The sequence below is a fragment of the Protobothrops mucrosquamatus genome, unplaced genomic scaffold (assembly GCF_001527695.2).
Source record: "Protobothrops mucrosquamatus isolate PMUCROS unplaced genomic scaffold, P.Mucros_1.0 scaffold242, whole genome shotgun sequence".
Lineage (NCBI taxonomy): Eukaryota > Metazoa > Chordata > Lepidosauria > Squamata > Viperidae > Protobothrops > Protobothrops mucrosquamatus.
The window spans coordinates 559,792-577,472 of record NW_015386592.1 but is presented as its reverse complement, the minus strand read 5'-3'; the positions used below and the strand labels follow the sequence as shown (position 1 = coordinate 577,472).

Sequence of the window (17,681 nt, the reverse complement as noted above, 5' to 3'; positions counted from 1 at the left end):
GTATCCTTACCTGTGTTCGAGCGGATTCGGTTCGGCTGGCCCTCCAACTGCTCTCTAGGCGTCTTTTCCGACGTTTCATCTCTCTCAGCTCCCCGGTAAACCAGGGAGCCAGTCGAGATCTACGTCGGGTCAGAGGCCGCAAAGGCACGACTCGGTCCAATGCAGCGGCGGCAGTTGTCTCCCAAGCCGCCGCCTGATTATACCTAGTAAAAAAAGTTCCGGTTTAAAATCAACTTGTTCACCCAATATTTTTTCTAACCACATATGTATCTTTCTCCAATAAGCCTTAGCCTTGCCACATGTCCACCAAATGTGGTAGTACATGCCTATATTATGTTTACATTTCCAACATCTATCTGACATATTTTTAAACATTTTTGCTAATCTTGCTGGTGGCAGGTGCCATCTATAAAACATTTTATACAAGTTTTCTTTATATGAAGTTGACATTGTTAGTTTGTAGTTTCTCTCCCATAACATTTGCCATTTTTCTAGTTCTATATTATAGCCAAAAAAATTTGCCCATCTTATCATTGTTTCTTTTACTTGTTCGCTTTCCATTTCCAAAATTAGCAAAAAATTATACATTTTCTTAATTAATTTCTCATCTGAGGTTAACAAAATCTTATCAAACACAGTTTGATCCTTATAAAATCCATACATTTTTACATCTTTTTCATATCTACTTTGTATCTGTAAATGTGCCCACCATGACAAGTTGATTCCCTGATTTTCCAGTTCTTGTTTAGATTTTAAATTCCCATCAGTATTTAGAATATCTCTATATGCCCATATTTTTTCAAAATCTACCAAGTTCAGATGTACAAATGCTTCCATCGTTGATAACCACCCTGGAATTTTTAGATATATTTTAGCTTTAATTTTTTCCCATACTGTTAACAAGGCATTTCTTATAAAGTGGTTTTGAAAATACTTATGGACTCTGTTTTTCCCATACCATAAGAAAGCGAACAACACACAATCTTATTACACCACATGAACCTATTGCTCAATGGAGTTATTTCCCATTCAGGAGTCTGACAGCCCATAAAGATAAAGACAGAGATAGAGGTAGAGATAGAGAAATAGATGGAGATGGAGACAGAGATGATAGAGACAGAGACAGTGAGAAGGTTGGTTTAACTGCAGTAATATGACTAGTTAAACTCCAGTAGTATAATTAATAATACTGGCCCCATGCCACTGCTGATGCTGGCCCAAAGAGGTGGGTTGCCTCTTGAGTCTAGTCTTCAAGCAACAATTGAATAGCCATTAGTGAACTGAGGAAATAGCTAGACTAGATTGATTTTAAATTGTGGTCTGAAAATGCAAACTTTAAGGGAGCAACAAAATGCAAGTTTTGGGTTTGCTAATTGCAAGAGTTTTGAAAATTGGTAATACAGCTATCCCTGTGTACCAGTACTGTTTGTTCCTGTAAGTCTGTAATACAATCATTTCCAGTTATGCTAATAGTGTAGTGGTTGTATGCTTTCATATAAAGAAAGGTTAGGATAAGCAAACATTAGATAAAATAAAGGGTAATCTGAGTTCCACCCAAAAGCACAACTTGTTCGTGTGAGATCCTGTTGACATTCTACTAAAGTTGGATCAGCTTTGAAATGAAGCTTAGATCAATTTACTGAAACTTTTTGTTTCTATGATAAAAGTATATTTAGACAAAATTAAATTCTTTATTTATATAATATTTCATAGCTAAGGATAGTAAATGCACAATCATAAAAATATCTTAATGGGCTGAGCAGTTACAATAGCATAAACTGAGGTTTCTAAAATGCAATTCATATGTTACATGTATAGCACATTTACATGTAGAAAAGAGAGGGTTGCATTAATGATTCCACCCCAGACATTCTTCTTCTCCCAACTACTCACATGTTGAGGTCAGATGTCAAAACAAGCATAATAGGGGAAGCTATCCTGAAAAGGATTAGGACTGAGATTCCATGTTATTAGGATCTCCCTCAATTGTCCATGCTCAACATGCAATTTTTGGATGCAAAAGCCTAACCTAACCATACTATGTGGAAAGTAGATGTCAGCAGTAGTGGCTCCATTTTTGAATGAATGTTCAGCACATGAATGAATTATAGGATCCAATCTGGGTCAGTCACTGGGACCAGAGGTTTGCCTTCATTTGCCTTCATTTGTGAATGAACTATAGTATGGGAATCCAGTTAATTTTAGAATAATCCAGTTTGGCAATCTGAAAACTGAGATATTAAAATGAAATTTTCTATGGATCAGATGCTGGGAGCAAAGCACAGAGGATGATCATATCTTTTGAATACTAACTGGTAGGCTTTGAATGATTCTCTTTTTGGCCATAATGCCATAAAAAGATTGTAAGACTCAACCAAATCTAACTCTGTAATTCCTTTCCATTCACTGGTGCTGAAAAAGTATACACATAATGTTCTACTAAATTTCTCTGCCCAATTTTCAATGCCAACCTTTATAATAGCTTTATAAAATTGTACTGTAAATGAAGGGTTCTTGGTGCTCTCTGATCTGATGATGTTACCTAGTTTGGGCAATGAAACATCTCAAGAAAACAACCAAGCTCAGAGAGCACTAAGGGCTCCTCATTTCAACCCCGAGCTTCAAATATTTTCCTTTACTGTACTGTAAATGTACTTATGTAAGCACAAGTATATCTTTCACAAAACTTGAATTTTTAGTATCAACTAGAGAACATATTTCATTTTTCAAAAATTAACCATATCCTAATTTTGCAGTATTTTGAACTGTGAGAAAATTATGTTTTCCCTAAGTATCTATTTTAAAATGCACAATGCAATGCATTAGGGTATTTCTCCCCCAAATTACCTGTAAATTGGGGGTTGTCTTACATTTGTAGATAAAAATAGAAGAAATTGTTGAAAACAAAAGAATGATAAGAGATGCATATAGCTTCAAACATATAGAAATGCATATAGTTGTAATGGAACTTTCTGAGCCTTGGAATGAAAATGGAAGTCTGCAAAACAAGAACAGATGGAAATTACTTTTATATCTCATAAATGGACAACCAACTCCTCCTTCAATCAAAGAAGAGATAGAAAGGCATCAAGGAGGACCTGTCTCAACCTATACACACAGACACACACACACGTGTAAAATGTGTATGTATGTATGCATGCATGTAAGTATTTCCAGTTTCCAAGATTCTGTAATTCAATCCTTTTTTTCCCTTGTAATGCATCTAACTAATGAGACTTACTGAGAATCTAGTTTTCTTGATTTCTGTCAAGGCATGGTAAGAGTTGCCGAAAAGTATGTTGTATTTGGTAGTTAGCCTTAAAGTCCAATTCAGCTCCTCCCTCCTCTAATTTCACCTCCCCCCCCTTGTTTTCTTTCCATCTCTTTGATATTTCTGTTGGAAAAAAGAGGAGGAAATATTTGTATTAGTATGAAAGAGAACAAGAGAATGATTGTGTAAGCAGATGGGATTAAAGTTTAAAAAGGATATCTTGCTTTATTCATTGCCTAGTTATCAATAAATATGTAGGTCAAAGCTAAGGAGGCAGCTCACATTTGCTTTTCTTGGTTGCTATCAGAAACTCTTGAGCTCACTCTATAGAAAAAAAACTATTTCCATAACAGAATTATGCATACCTTTTAGCTTTTCCCCCACCATTGTAATCTGTTGTGAATCAGCTATAACATCATTTACTAAATAAAATTTCTATAGTCTGATAAGAGTTTGGCTTCAAGTAAAATCTATGAAACTAAAATTAACGTAATTTAGGCCACTATAGAAATTTCCAATAAAAAACATATAACTAAGAGAAACATCTTTGGAAAAGACTTCAAATAACATCTTACTGAAAAATAGCTGGATGGAAATGTTACAAATTGCAAAAACACAGGTGAAAGGGATGCAGTATTTTAGTATTTATTTTATTTACTTATTCAAAAATTTGCATGCTGCCCATCTCCTTAATACAGTGACTCCGGGCATCTTACAAAATGATAAATAGTAAAAAAAAAAGTACTACAAGACAATTAAAATTAGAAGAATTAAATGGAAAAGCTAAAAACTAAGATGATGGGAAGCCTGGGGTGAGGATCTTCTCTACTTGGTCAGCCACTCCCAATGCAGTAGGCCCCTGTCAGTCAGGGCCTCAGGCCAAGCAGCCGAGCCAAGTTTTCAGAAGGCCAGGAGCATGGAAACAGACCTCACCTTCAACAGGAGAATATTCCAGAGGTTGGGGCCACAGCAAAAACGGCTCTTCTGGATCCCACCAGCTAAAATTCTTTGGCAGATAGGATCCTAAGTAGACCCTTTCCACTAGAACAAGTGGGGCAGGCTGGTCCCATCAGGGTGATATGACTCTTCAATGTTCATGTAGTATCCCCTTCTTTGGACAGTGGACCACAAATGCGCAGTGGGAGAAAAATAGAAGCTTTGTCATTTACTTTTGCCTATAGGGAACCACTATAGGGGGACATGATAGCAGTGTTCCAATATCTTAGGGGCTGCCACAAAGAAGAGGGAGTCAAGCTATTCTCCAAGGCGCCTAAAGGCAGGACAAGAAGCAACGGGTGGAAACTGATCAAGGAGAGAAGCAAGCTAGAACTAAGGAGAAACTTCCTGACAGTTAGAACAATTAACCAATGGAACAACCTGCCTCCAGAAGCGGTGAATGCTCCAACACTGGAAGTTTTTAAGAAGAGACTGGACAGCCATTTGTCTGAAATGGTGTAGGGTTCCTGCCTGAGCAGGGGGTTGGACTCGATGACCTCCAAGGTCCCTTCCAACTTTATTATTANTTATTATTATTATTATTATTATTATTATTATTATTATTATTATTATTATTATTATTATTATTATTGAGATAGCTATTTTGCATATTCGTTTTCTCTGATCAGATTTATTAAGGGGGCCTGTTCAATTCATGCTGCCTTACTTGAGCCGTGTGATGCAATTCGCTGCAATTATTAAGGGATTATTTTTCAGGTTCTGACATACGCTTGTCTGGATTGTGTGAACTGATCATAGCAGTGCATGATCTAAATTAGATGGCTACGCAAATGCATGTTCCTAGTTCAGAAATCTACGGGTGGATATGTAACTGAGTAAACTTTCCTCTCCTAATTATATTTATTTATTCTATAAATTTCATTACTGCACATTTACTGCCTCAACTATTAGTGCAGTCCATGTGAATGTAACAACATTTGCAAAAAAAAAAAAAACACCTCAGGAAGCATAACTAATTTATGAAAATAAATGCATGGAAAACCCCTGTTTTCTATCTCTTCCTCTTCTGTTTACTGATCTTCATCCAAATAACAAGTCATTATTTTCATATCTGATTGAGACAACAAAAACAAATATTATTAGTTCTCATCAGTCTACTAATGACAAGAAGCTTCAGATTCTTAAAAGATTTTGCTCCCCAAAAGAATCATATAAGATTCTACTCTGGATATGTGTCTGAAACTATATCAATGATTGTAAGAATCAACATGAATTAAATCCTTTATAAGAGGTTTTGGGGCCATCACTGAACATTTAATATACTGTGCATATATTGGTGTACATCCAGTGCGTCAGTTCCCCAACTCCTGAAAACCTTGAATATATGTATATATTCATTCAAAGTTTTCAGGAGTTGGGGAATTGATGCACTGGATGCCTTTTCATGTACACCGATATTTGTATATATATATTGTTTAATTTTGGTATTGTTACATTAAAAAAAGCCTATAGTTAAGAAATCCAGTTCTTTTACTTTTCCTCATTCTATTTTTCATGTTTTCTGAACCATGAAGATATTGTCTTAGGATTTGTAAATAGTTAACCATTCATTCAAAGGTACCTACGGTAAACATCCTGCACTGCTTGGCAAGGGTCATATAACACTGTATAATAAGAATGAAAATGTGTTGACCCACTGATTAAGTCTTTAACCATCCTAAGTCCAGCAAGCTTCCAAAATGAACACAAGTCAACAATGTAAATAGGAGAAGGCAGGAACAGGGTTACCTTAGGTCAGAGAAGACACATTGGGCCCAAATCATATCACCTTTCTAATCCCCACTGGGCCTTCACTAGGTAAATCTATAAAGTGTGTGTATGGGGTACATTTTAAGGAACATGGCTTATCAATAAAATTATTAACAATGATGAGTTTTCAGGCTGTACGCTTTATTCCGACTGTTATGCTGTGGCTGTCATTTTCAGAGTCAGCTTCTTTGTAGGGTGCCTCTCAGATGCAAAGAGACTCATCACCACTCTTTTGATGCCGGCTGTGACAGCCTACACCAGCATATTAATATTATTATTATTATTGATAATAATAAAAATGCTAATTTAAAAGAAAAACAAAAGCAAGACAAACAACAGAAGGTAACTACTGTACAAAAGCAAGAAAATAACTTATGCAAGTTAATTTTCTAGAAGTGCCTTAATTCCACAAATGTCCCTTAGGAAAAGCACTAGCCTGGCATATTTAATCAGGGAGCTCTATGTTTTAATTTTGTTCTATCTCTTACTCCATACATCCTGCCTCTTTCATGGTTGAAACAGAAAGAAGGGCCTTAACCAGACTTTAGGAAAGGGGCATCATTAGAACTAATATTAGCTATAGATCAACTTAAGTATAATTTAGACTACAAGGTATTTAACATTACTATGAATTTCTTAAGCAGTTTACTGTTTTTGAGGTCTTTGAGGGGGAAGGAAGTCACATTTGACTAAAAATGTAGACAACAATTTAGCAAAAACAATAGGTCAAATGGATAGACAAATTAATGGACAAGAGGATCAATGCCTGTCTGTGTAAATGAAATAAAAGGTCTAGATACACAGAAGAGTTAAACAACAGGGCATGCTTCTCAACTGAACTTGAAAGACTGAGATTTACAGCGGATTAAGTGATCAGCTGAGATTTCGTTCAAAGCTATGCACCTTGGCCAAATAGATACACCTTTGGCAAATGGAGAAGATATTTTGATGTGGCTGATTGTAAAGCAATAAGGAAATTTGGTATGGAGCTTTTCATTGGGAGCCATCAATTACAAGGTTACCAGTGCTCATGTAAAAAAAAAAGAGAGAGAGAGAGAGAGAGAAAGAGAGAGAGATAATGGTATTTAATGGTGTGTAAAATGGAGACAAGATTCAATGTAATAGCTTAAGGGTTTATGCAACAGAAAACATTATGATCTGGGGGGAAAAGGTCTCAATTTACTGTCTCAGGCTGGAGGAGAAATGGGGAACAAAGGAATTTAATTGAAATCTAGTGATGAAACCTGACTGCTGTTGCAAGTCCTGTTTATTGACGGGGTATTAAGGCAATTTACATATTCAGCAGATTCAAATGGAAGTATTTTTTCCCTTTCAAATTGTCCCTTTGGAGATAATGGGGGTAGTGGCAGAGTGTGATTAAACACTTCTTTAAAAGAAAACAAGCAATTCTCATAAGTGTCAGAGAGGAAAAAAGTGATGACTCCTTTCTGAAACATTAAATTAGCCTCTTTTTTGTTTTAATCCTGATACCCTCATAGGTGTTCCTGTGGAAGAAATCTGTGACCTCTAATCCCATAGGTTTCTCTTACATTGGAATGTGTACAATTTTGATAAATATACACAAAAGTCTTAAGAACTTATTCTGCATCCAGATGTTCTTGTTACATATATTTTGTGATGTAAGGTTTTCAAATCTAAACTTCCCAACTTTAAGATCTTTTTTGAAAAGTAACTACTTTTCTTTTTTTAAATGAAATGGATGGTGAACTCTGAAAAGAGTTGCTAAAAGTGAGTGGACCTTGTGAATCTGTTTCCAGAGAAATTAATGCGGATTTTTTTTTTGTAACTACAGTTCTGGAAACATTTCTTTTTATGTAATGTCATGTAATTGATTTGCCTTTCAAGACACTAACATATGATTCTGGATAAACCTAGAAGAAAGTATTGACTGAAATCCTGAAGCAATACAATAGCCAACATCTTTGTAATAACCTAGAACTATCTTTCTTATCCTTGCCAACTTTAAAATGTGCGGACTTCAACTCCCAGAATCCCCTGTTGAAGTCACCATATATTAAAAGTTGCCAAGGCTAAAAAATGTTGCTTTACCAGAGTCTCCTGGCTACTGCTGTCACTGCTTTTCCAAGAAGACCCCTAACCTACACATCTGTTAGGTCTCCTGCATGTGCAGGGGTTGGGCTAGAACAGGGGTCCCCAACCCCCAGTCCGTGAACCACTACTAGGCCGCGGCATGCCAGCAACTGGTCCACACAAACAAGCAAAGCCCCATCAGCAGGATGCAGGCAGCACACAAAACCACGCACTCTCCGGAACAGGTCCCTGGTGCCCAAAAGGTTGGGGACCTCTGGACTAGAAGATTCCAAGGTCCCTTCCAACACTGTTATTCTGTCATAACTTGAGATAGATTTCCTCAGACAATTTCTGTTTTCTGGTATGAAATGAAGATTTAGGTTTTAAGTCACAAATAATCTAGGAGGTATCTTTTCCTAATAAACCTGATTTGATATTATGCTTTTTAATGAAAGTTCAATGGCTTCCTGTATCAACTGAAACAAACAATATAACCTCCTAACACTTTTAGTACTATATAGTTAAAATTTTCTATACCACTTGGGAGAGCTTCTTTGAATGCTTTCCTTACTCTTTGCCTTCTGTAGCTTATTGTCTAATGAAATGTTGTGGGGAATTCTTTTTTTTTTTTTTAATACTCTNGTTTCGATAGACCATCATGACTATCATGTGTTTTATATGTTCAGAAGGTTGCATATCCAAAATGCAATAAAAAGTTTTATTTAATAAAATAGTTTCATACAATTATCCTAATCAACATTAGGTTTTGTAACCAAGGGGTTTCAAATTATTTAAGGAACTAATGGGATAGATTTCAGCTTTGCTATGAAAAAATTTTCATTGTCCTTCTGTGTCTCCATACAGTCCTTCTTAAAGATATACAATTACAATTATTTATTCTAAGTAAAGTATACACTGTTGATAAAAGCTTTGTGCTCAGTGGGAGAAAAACAGCTCTTCAAGCAACTTTTATTTATTTCCCTACGAGATTGTCCTACAAAATCATTTTTAATCATAGGATTAGGAAAGCATGAAGGGGAATTTTGCCATTCATCAGTTCCTTGAAAATAATTAGCATTTCCTCCTTCTTTCTGTTGGCAACATTCTTTTGGATATTTATTGTTTAAATATCCATGTTGACAGAACAAAAAATATTCAACAACAAAGGATAAAAACACAGCTGATTATTGTGTTCATTTAATCCTTTTGACAAATATGTGGAGCAGTATGGATATAATTGACCTTCTCCAATTTCATTATTAATAGAATCTAGAACACAGAGGGCTTTTTACAGGGATCTGCTAAGATCTCTTGTTGGTTCTACAGTGTTTCCTTCCTTTCCTTCCTGTTTGCTTTTATTTTATTTTTATTTTTCTATCTTCCTTCTTTTTAGCCAGAAATGTTACCCAAACCAAAATTGGACTTGTAAACATCATAAATTAACTTTAAACAATATCCTAACTAACAATACTGAGATCATGGACAATATGATAAATGACACAATACAATTGCATTTGAATGGTTGTTGGGAACTTTTACTCCCCATAAAAAGATTTGTAAAAGACATTATTTCAAAAAATAAAAACATCAGATTAAGAGGTCCACATGAAATGATGATAAGAATAATCTATCTAGGAAATGTAACAAAAAAACCAGTTTCAATTCATTTTTTAAATAAAAGGCATATAATTTTTGTTGCACATGTATTTAGTAAATGTTTTCATCATTATTACAATTTATTGAATATCAACAGCAAAAATACACATATAACCAAAATTACATAAGCTGTCAAGTACCCTGAAGAAAGTGTCCAAAATACATTTTAAGGCATCTCAATCTGATTGATTGTCATACTTCAGGTTTTGCCAATCCTGAGCCTTTCATATATATGTTGAACCAAGACTCCTATTGTGTAGCCATTATGCTAGATCCTAATTGGGATTAGTGGAATCCATACTTCTTCCTTCCTATGTAGAGGAGTCTAGATTGAAAAAGACAGCATATAAGCAATGTTATATGTTTTACTGGTGTAGGCTTTCATAGCCAGTATCTTTGGGTTATGTTGAGCTTCTGGTTTAGTGGCTGTGGTCTATACAACAGAATTTCTTGACATTTCTTGAAGGTGCCAGCCACAATCACTGGTGAAAGATCGAGAAATCTGATATATAGATCACAGTTACTAGACCCTGAAGCTCAACACTGCCCAATGTTACATGTTGTTTCCAAAAGCAACATGTTAAGAAAAAAATAAGTATTTAAAAGATGGGAAGAGAAGGGTAGGGTAGGGAAGGGAAAACCATTCTAGAAATGAATTTCCAGATAAGGACATAATTTTACAGACAGTTGAAAATAAATCATTTCAAAACAAGTCAATAAATAATACCAGAAAAACAACTCTGCAGACGTTTTAGACAGGAACTGTGTGCTTGTCTATTTGATCAAATACATTTATCCTCAAACAACTTTGTTCTCAGATTATGGGTATTCTTCCTGCTTGTTAGCTTCGCTTTGGTATTAGCATGTAGAATATGTAGCAGAAGTCCTCACATTTACCATATCTCATTAATAGTGAATCTCATAGTGAATCTCTCTTTTTTTTTTCTTTCAGTTAAAAAAAACCAAATAGCTAAAACCATAAATCAGGGCAATATGGAAAGCTGTTTTTATTTGCTACTATAGTGAAACAATAAATGTTTGTTAATCAGAAAATTCCACATGTATACAAAGCTAGTAAGTATAATCACTCTCTTCTTGGTTTCTATGGCATTTCTCTCTCCCAGGCATTGCACAGTTTATCTCCACTGTCATTTGGATTAATTTGTTTTAAGTACTTAGAATATAAATGAACATTCATGACAACACAGCAGCTTAGGTAGCAACTATGGGTGCCAACAAATAGAAGCAAATCAACCTCTTGAAGAGGGAAGTATCAAAACAGCAGGGAGTTTAGCTTTTCTATCAGTCATGCTGAAAAACTGTGTGCTCTACATCATTATTCCACCAATGGATTTATTTTAGACACTGTCTTCTAGTCCAGAGCTTCACATCAAGCCTCAAATTATATTTTTCATTTCAAGACTGAGCATAACCATTTGTCACCTTTATTTGCTATTTGTTTATTCAATTTGTACAGCTGCTCATCTCATTTAGTGACTCTGGGTGACTTACAACAGCTAAAACAATAATCCAATAAAAAACAAGTTAAAAACCAATATACATACATATAATCTGATACATACATATAAAACATTGATAACCTCAAATAACCATGGTCAATAGCCAAAGTCCACTCTGAAAAGTCCACTTTTAGAAATCCATTATAAAAACTCCCAACCATTGCCAGACTCTCAAGTATGGTGGCAGAGCTATGTCTGTTTCCTCTCATTTTTCATGACTTGCAGTAGAAATGTATTTCACCATTAATTTAGGGCAGTCTACTATGATGTGCACAGAGCAAGTTATGGAGCAGGCCTGTTTCCCAACAACTCTCTGATCCTTACTTGTTAGATTCTCACTATCCAATCAAATATTTTTTTCACTATCCAATCAAACTTTTTTTTCAGCTAGTGATACCAGTCTGAATCTGATGAGCAGAAAAGCTACTGAGCATGATGTTTTTGTTGTGATCCTTACTCAGTGCCTCTATCTCTGATGTATTAGGAGAAATCATAAGAGTTGGGTCATTCAAATCTCAAGCCTCATTAGTTCTGAGTACTGTACAAGCAAGCATCCCCAGTGCTGAGATATTGGCTCAAGATAATAGAAATCTTACTTCTTTTCTATATTCCCCATTTAATCAATGCTTAACAACAATACTTAGCAATATCCAGAACTTTAAATAATAGTTTGTCTGTTATCCACAAAACCATGTTCTGACTCAAAAGATCCTTGAGCTTATTTTTTTTTTCCAGGATCTTCAATTTTTTTTGCCAAAGAAGAATTCTTACTTGTTGGTTATTCATTTCTGGTTTTCCTTACTAGATGGAACTTTGACAAAAAACAATACACCTCACCAAAAGCAAACATGCTTAGCTAACCATCAAGGAAATGGAAGAGCATCCTCTATTTACCTCTGACAGCTCCACCTTGTTAGTTGGATGGAAAAATAGCCCAAATCTCCCACTATATAAGAGTTTAAGAGTTCAGATGATTTTGTCCTACTGGTCAGAGGCTGGCTGCACACATTGTTACCAAGCTCCATTCAAGATGGGGTTTGGTAGAGGACCCAGGATACCATTATGGGTTGTAATTCTAGTGATCTGCTGTATCCAACAGAAAGGTAAAAACTCTAATTTTGTTATGGTATATTTGGAAAAAAAATAGCAATTAAATATATAATAAATTGATTTTGAAAATCACAATTCATTTGATTTGAAAATTAAATGGATTTTTCCATTTCAACAAGTTCCTTTCCCCAACAGTTAGTACTGTTTAAAGTAAATATTTAATGTATCTTCATTGAAGGAAGCCTTTTAATTTGATGTAGCCTGAAGTAAAAAAAATGCTTAACAACATGTCTATGAAGAAGGCTTTGAAGATTAAATCTAATCTTATAAAAGTATAACTCTCTCCAAAAGTTATTTCATCCTGAATACAAGTTTCTTATCAAAATAATTAGCTTGTATTGATGAAGTTTACTCTATGTCTTGTGTTTAGAATCCTTTCAGAAGAAAGACTTTTTAAGTTATTCCAGCGCCTTCTTTAATTTGTAAAGCCTATATAGAACTTGGAAATTTAATATTCAGAGAAAAATAACAATACCCCTTTTGAACTATACTACTTATTTGAAGAGATTGAAATGAGTGAGGCATTTTTGGCCTAAGAAGAATATCTTGAACTATTTCATTTTTAAATAAAATATTAAATCTTGCAGTCTATAACTAACCTTCAAAAGAACAATAACAGTTAAGAGCTTCCCTTTATAGACAATAAGCTTGTGCAGTTTGGTAGACATGAGTGTATATTCTGTATATGTTGGTTGCTGTTTTTAAGTAGATTAAGTCTCTTACCAAAACTTGAATATTGTTGAGACAGAAAAAGTTATTCATTCTTCTTAACTATATAAATGGAGAGATGGAATGAGACTCAGTTGTTCAGACACCCATGTCTTTGCATCTGACTTCATTTTTTTCCTGGATTACAAAATCTGGATAGCCACCAGATAGGAACAAAGAGTCAGTTTTCTGTATTTTTTTTGCACTCATATAAAGATATGACATACAACCCCTTTAATAGCAAATGAATGGGAATCCAATTTTTTATTTGAATTTAGACTAAATGTTTTCCATTTTGCTGTTTTTCAAAGACCAATATGGTTTCATCTCATTGAAGAACCATTAAGGATACCTGTTCTACTGCATCCTGTGATGCATCTGATAGTTATTGCACCTCTCCTGAATTGAAACACATATCCTGTTATACCATACCATCAATTTATAAGCCCTTTGAATATATAGGATAGAAATGAAGAAATTATTCATTTCAATCAACTCCACTGATTGTAATTAATCTCTAACTTTAATCCCTCATTCTACCAGTTGCGGTGCTCAAAAATATCATTTTTTCCCATTCAGACAAACAAGATTATTACAGATATAACTCTTGTTACATTATGTCCATATAAAATATTTCTTCATTTTAATTAGATGTTATACTGTATCAATTGTTGGTGGATCTCAAGAATCTCTGCAATCTTTTCAAATGTCCTATTTTTCTACATTTTATGTGGAACTTTCTCCCGCAGATAGTTTCCACATAACTATATGGGGAGTCACTAAAATTGGGTCTAGAAAGTCAATATGTCTTGAGGGTACATGATGAAGGAATGGGGCAGAGACGAGCAAATGAGAGGTGGGTCTTGACATCCCTTTGTGTGAATATCTGACCACCTGTATCAAAACCAATGAAATTTATCATTAAATCCTCAATAAAAAAGATACGTTCAATTTTATCAGGAAAACAAAAGAGGCACAGACTGAATTTATTTATGGAAATAAAAAAGGGGAAAACAATGAAAAATTCAAGCTCTGCTCATTTGTATCACATAATTTTATCCATTGTTTCACCCACTGAGGCCCTTGTTTGACTGCTTCTGCTGTGTATGTGTGCACAAATAAGCAAATGTTCTTCTTTTCTCTGCAGCTTCAAGTTCAGAAGATGTACCTGAAAGAGTCACCATCCTCCCACCATTGAAAACAATGCCTGTTATATCATGTAAGTGTCTAAAATGAAATCTTCTTGTATTTATGAGATTTAGTCATGAAGCCAACAATATTAATAAAGCATCTGATACAGATAGTCCTTGACTTATGGCCACAACTGAACCTAAAATTCATGTTGCTATGTGAGAAATTTTTTAAGTCAGTTTTGCCCAATTTTACAACCTTTCTTGCCAAGCTTGTTAAGTGAATCACTGTGGTTGTTAAATTAATAACACGGTTGTTAAATGAATCTGGTTTCCCCATTGACTTTGCTTATCAAAAGATTGCAAAAGGTGATCACATGACCCTTGGATACTGCAACTGTCATAAACGTGAGTCAGTTGCCAAGCATCGGAATTTTGATCATGTGGCCATGGGGTCATAAGTGTGAAAAATGGTCATAAGTCACTTTCTTTCAGTGCCATTGTAACTTCAAACGGTCTCTAAATGAACTGTTGTAAGTCAAGGACTACCTGTACACAGATTGGTGGATAATTCAGCAGATATGTAACATCAAATATTGCAACAGATTTGGAAAGAATTCCATAAATCATCATGTCTGGCAGCTATTCTTAGAAATTTTAGTAACAGTTTAAATGATTTTATTTGATCAAGGGTTTTATTTTTGTTGTATTGCTGCTGATTTTACATTCTGAATTTTACCATATCCATATTATTCCATTTGCTGCTAGGCTTTTTTATTCTGCTTTTTATCTAACTGGATTTGGGCTTGGGGATTATTGTATCAGTACCACTTTATAAATCCTTAGTAAGACTACTTCTGGAACACTGCATCCAGTTTTGGTCACCACAAAAAAAATGTGGAGACTTTGGAAAACGTACAAAGAAGAGCAACTAAGATTATTAAAGGCCTGGATGCAAAAACATGGTTGCAGGATTTGGGAATGACTAGTCTGAAGAAGAGAAGGACGAGGGGTGATATGATAGCAGGATTTCAGTATTTGAGGGGCTGCCACAAAGAAGAGGGGGTCAACTTATTTTCCAAAGCTCCAGAAGGCAAGACAAGAAACAATGGATGGAAACTAATCAAGGAGAGAAGCAACCTAGAATTAAGGAGAAACTTAACAATTAACCAGTGGAACAGCTGGACTTCAGAAGTTGTAGGTGCTTCATCACTGGAGGTTTTTAAGAAAAGACTGGACAGCCACCTGTCTGAAATGGTATAGGGTCTCCTGCTTAAGCAGTGGGTTGGACTTCCAATGTCCCTTCCAGCTCTATTATGCTCTTATTTCCACAATAGTAATCTGCTGAGTTGTATTTACAGACCTTTGCAACCAGTTTTAAATCTGTCATGATGCCTGTTGTAGTCTGCTAAAGGCACAAGACTTCTTTTACTAATGCTGAGCTTGTTTGTTTGCACGTTAGCAAACTCATGTTACTAAGTGTCTAATTATGGTTTACTGCAGTTGATACACAGGAATGAAGCAGTAATTTTAATCCTGTGGATTTGCTTCCTGATTGTTCCACAATTACTCAGCTTCCTCCAGGCTAGTTTTCCTCTAGAAGAGCTTTCTCCACCATGATAGCAGATATGTTAGTCTTCATCGCACTTGGGAGGACATTAGAGTAGGGGACCCTGGCCTAGGGAAAATCCAGAACTGTTATTATTCCATTTCTAAGTCAAGAACATTAAAAAAGGAATCAGCTGAGCAAAAGTGGAGAAGGATCCAAATGTTGCAAAGTTCTTCCCTGTCTAAATGTTTGTGCTCTGTGCCTCCCTAGCTATCTATTTATCCGCCCCAAACAACATGTAATAATGGTGGAAGGTATATGTATTAATTCTTTACGTCCTCTTGGGATTTCACAGCCTTCCACTCAGCTCATAATGGACGAGTCTGCAGCACATGGGGTACCTTTCACTTCAAGACATTTGATGGTGACATCTATAATTTTCCTGGGGTCTGCAATTACATATTTGCTTCCCATTGCAATGCACCATTTGAGGACTTCAACATACAAATTAGACACCAAAGAGTTGGGAACACCTCTACTATTAGCTATGTCACCATGAGGCTGGATGGAACAGATTTTAAAATAGAAAAGGATCAAATTTTGGTAAATGGCAAACGGTAAGTCCTTACTTCTGCATGCTGAATAATTTTATTTTGTGGAGATTCTCATCTAGAATTCACAACATACTCTGAATTTTGTATTTCTCAAAATTTTCATGTAGAAGTATAGACTACAGACATAGGCATCCACAAGAGAGGGATAAGAGAAGGGAAATCATGCATTATGACATAAACTCAGCCTTTACCTATCTGCATACAACACTAGACCATAAATACAAAAGGGCAGAGAATGGATTGTGATAACACATATGCACATTCCGTCACCATTAGGTTAATATTGACTACTGTGACCAAACGTACCTGAAGATGCAGATGTTTGTAATGTCAAAACACTTGCAAATGAGTGTAAGGTTTGAGGACATCCTAGGTGGCATTATCTCAAACATGTATGATGAAGATAAGTTAGATTTTTTGGATCAGGTTCTGTTACTTCTAACTTTTGGAACACAAGGAAAGAAACAAGCAGAATACCATGATAAGAAGTTATGTACAGTATACATGTGGAAGAAAAGAAGTCCAAATACTTATGCCATCTCATTAGATTACCTTTTTGTCTGTTGTAGGTTTAAATATAGGAAGGGTTGTACTGAGGTGAGTTGATAGCTATGTCACCAAAGAATCTGAAGCGGCTATATAATGGTTAGAAGAAATTATCCATCTGAAACTGCTCTTCTAGCCAATAGGAGAGGGCAAGAAAAAATTACTGTAGTTTTGGATTTGGAAAAGAATAGGAAGTTTCATTTAGGTTTTATATATTTGCTATCTCTTTAAATTCACCTTCACCAATATAGATCCCTGCTCATTGGTCATGCTGATTGAAACTGATTGTTGGAACATTCAAAGAACCCTACACTGGGAGTAGCTTGCCTATAGGCATATCTGTATTTACACTTTAAGATGCTTGTGTCCAGTAAGATGTGTCCAGTGTCTAATGGTCATACAGACTTGGCTTTAAGCCAATTTATCCATACTGAGACACCTGGGCAACAGGTTGCAAGGTATTCATGCTAGACTGCAAACTCTATGACCTTCCAACTGGACAGTTCCCCACCACCACCTTTCTTTTTTGAGAAAACAATTGTCAATCTCCTTTTTTCATGTGGACAGCCTTACAAGAGGTATATACAGTACGTGCAGTGGTGGGATTCAAATATGTGAACAACTGGTTCTCTGTGTGGATGCCGCTTCCGGAAGTCCATTCTGGGCCTGTGCAACAAAAAATTAGCTACCGGTTCTGCTGACGTGGTGTGAACTGGCTGAATCCCACCACTGAGTGTGTGTGTGTGTGTGTGTGTGTGT

General features: G+C 35.5%; 1 protein-coding gene across 2 annotated transcripts in view; it reads left to right on the top strand.

Moving 5' to 3' along the window:
- Positions 1-12,239: 12,239 nt before the first annotated feature.
- LOC107286058 (mucin-2) overlaps positions 12,240-17,681 on the top strand; it is a 61,029-nt gene continuing 55,587 nt past the window's right edge. For both annotated transcript variants that reach the window (XM_015814353.1, XM_015814352.1), the window contains exons 1-3: positions 12,240-12,368; positions 14,231-14,302; positions 16,118-16,379. In XM_015814353.1, the coding sequence (XP_015669839.1) occupies positions 12,296-12,368; positions 14,231-14,302; positions 16,118-16,379 (407 nt within the window). In that variant the 5' untranslated portion in view covers positions 12,240-12,295. The remainder of the gene's footprint in view (positions 12,369-14,230; positions 14,303-16,117; positions 16,380-17,681) is intronic.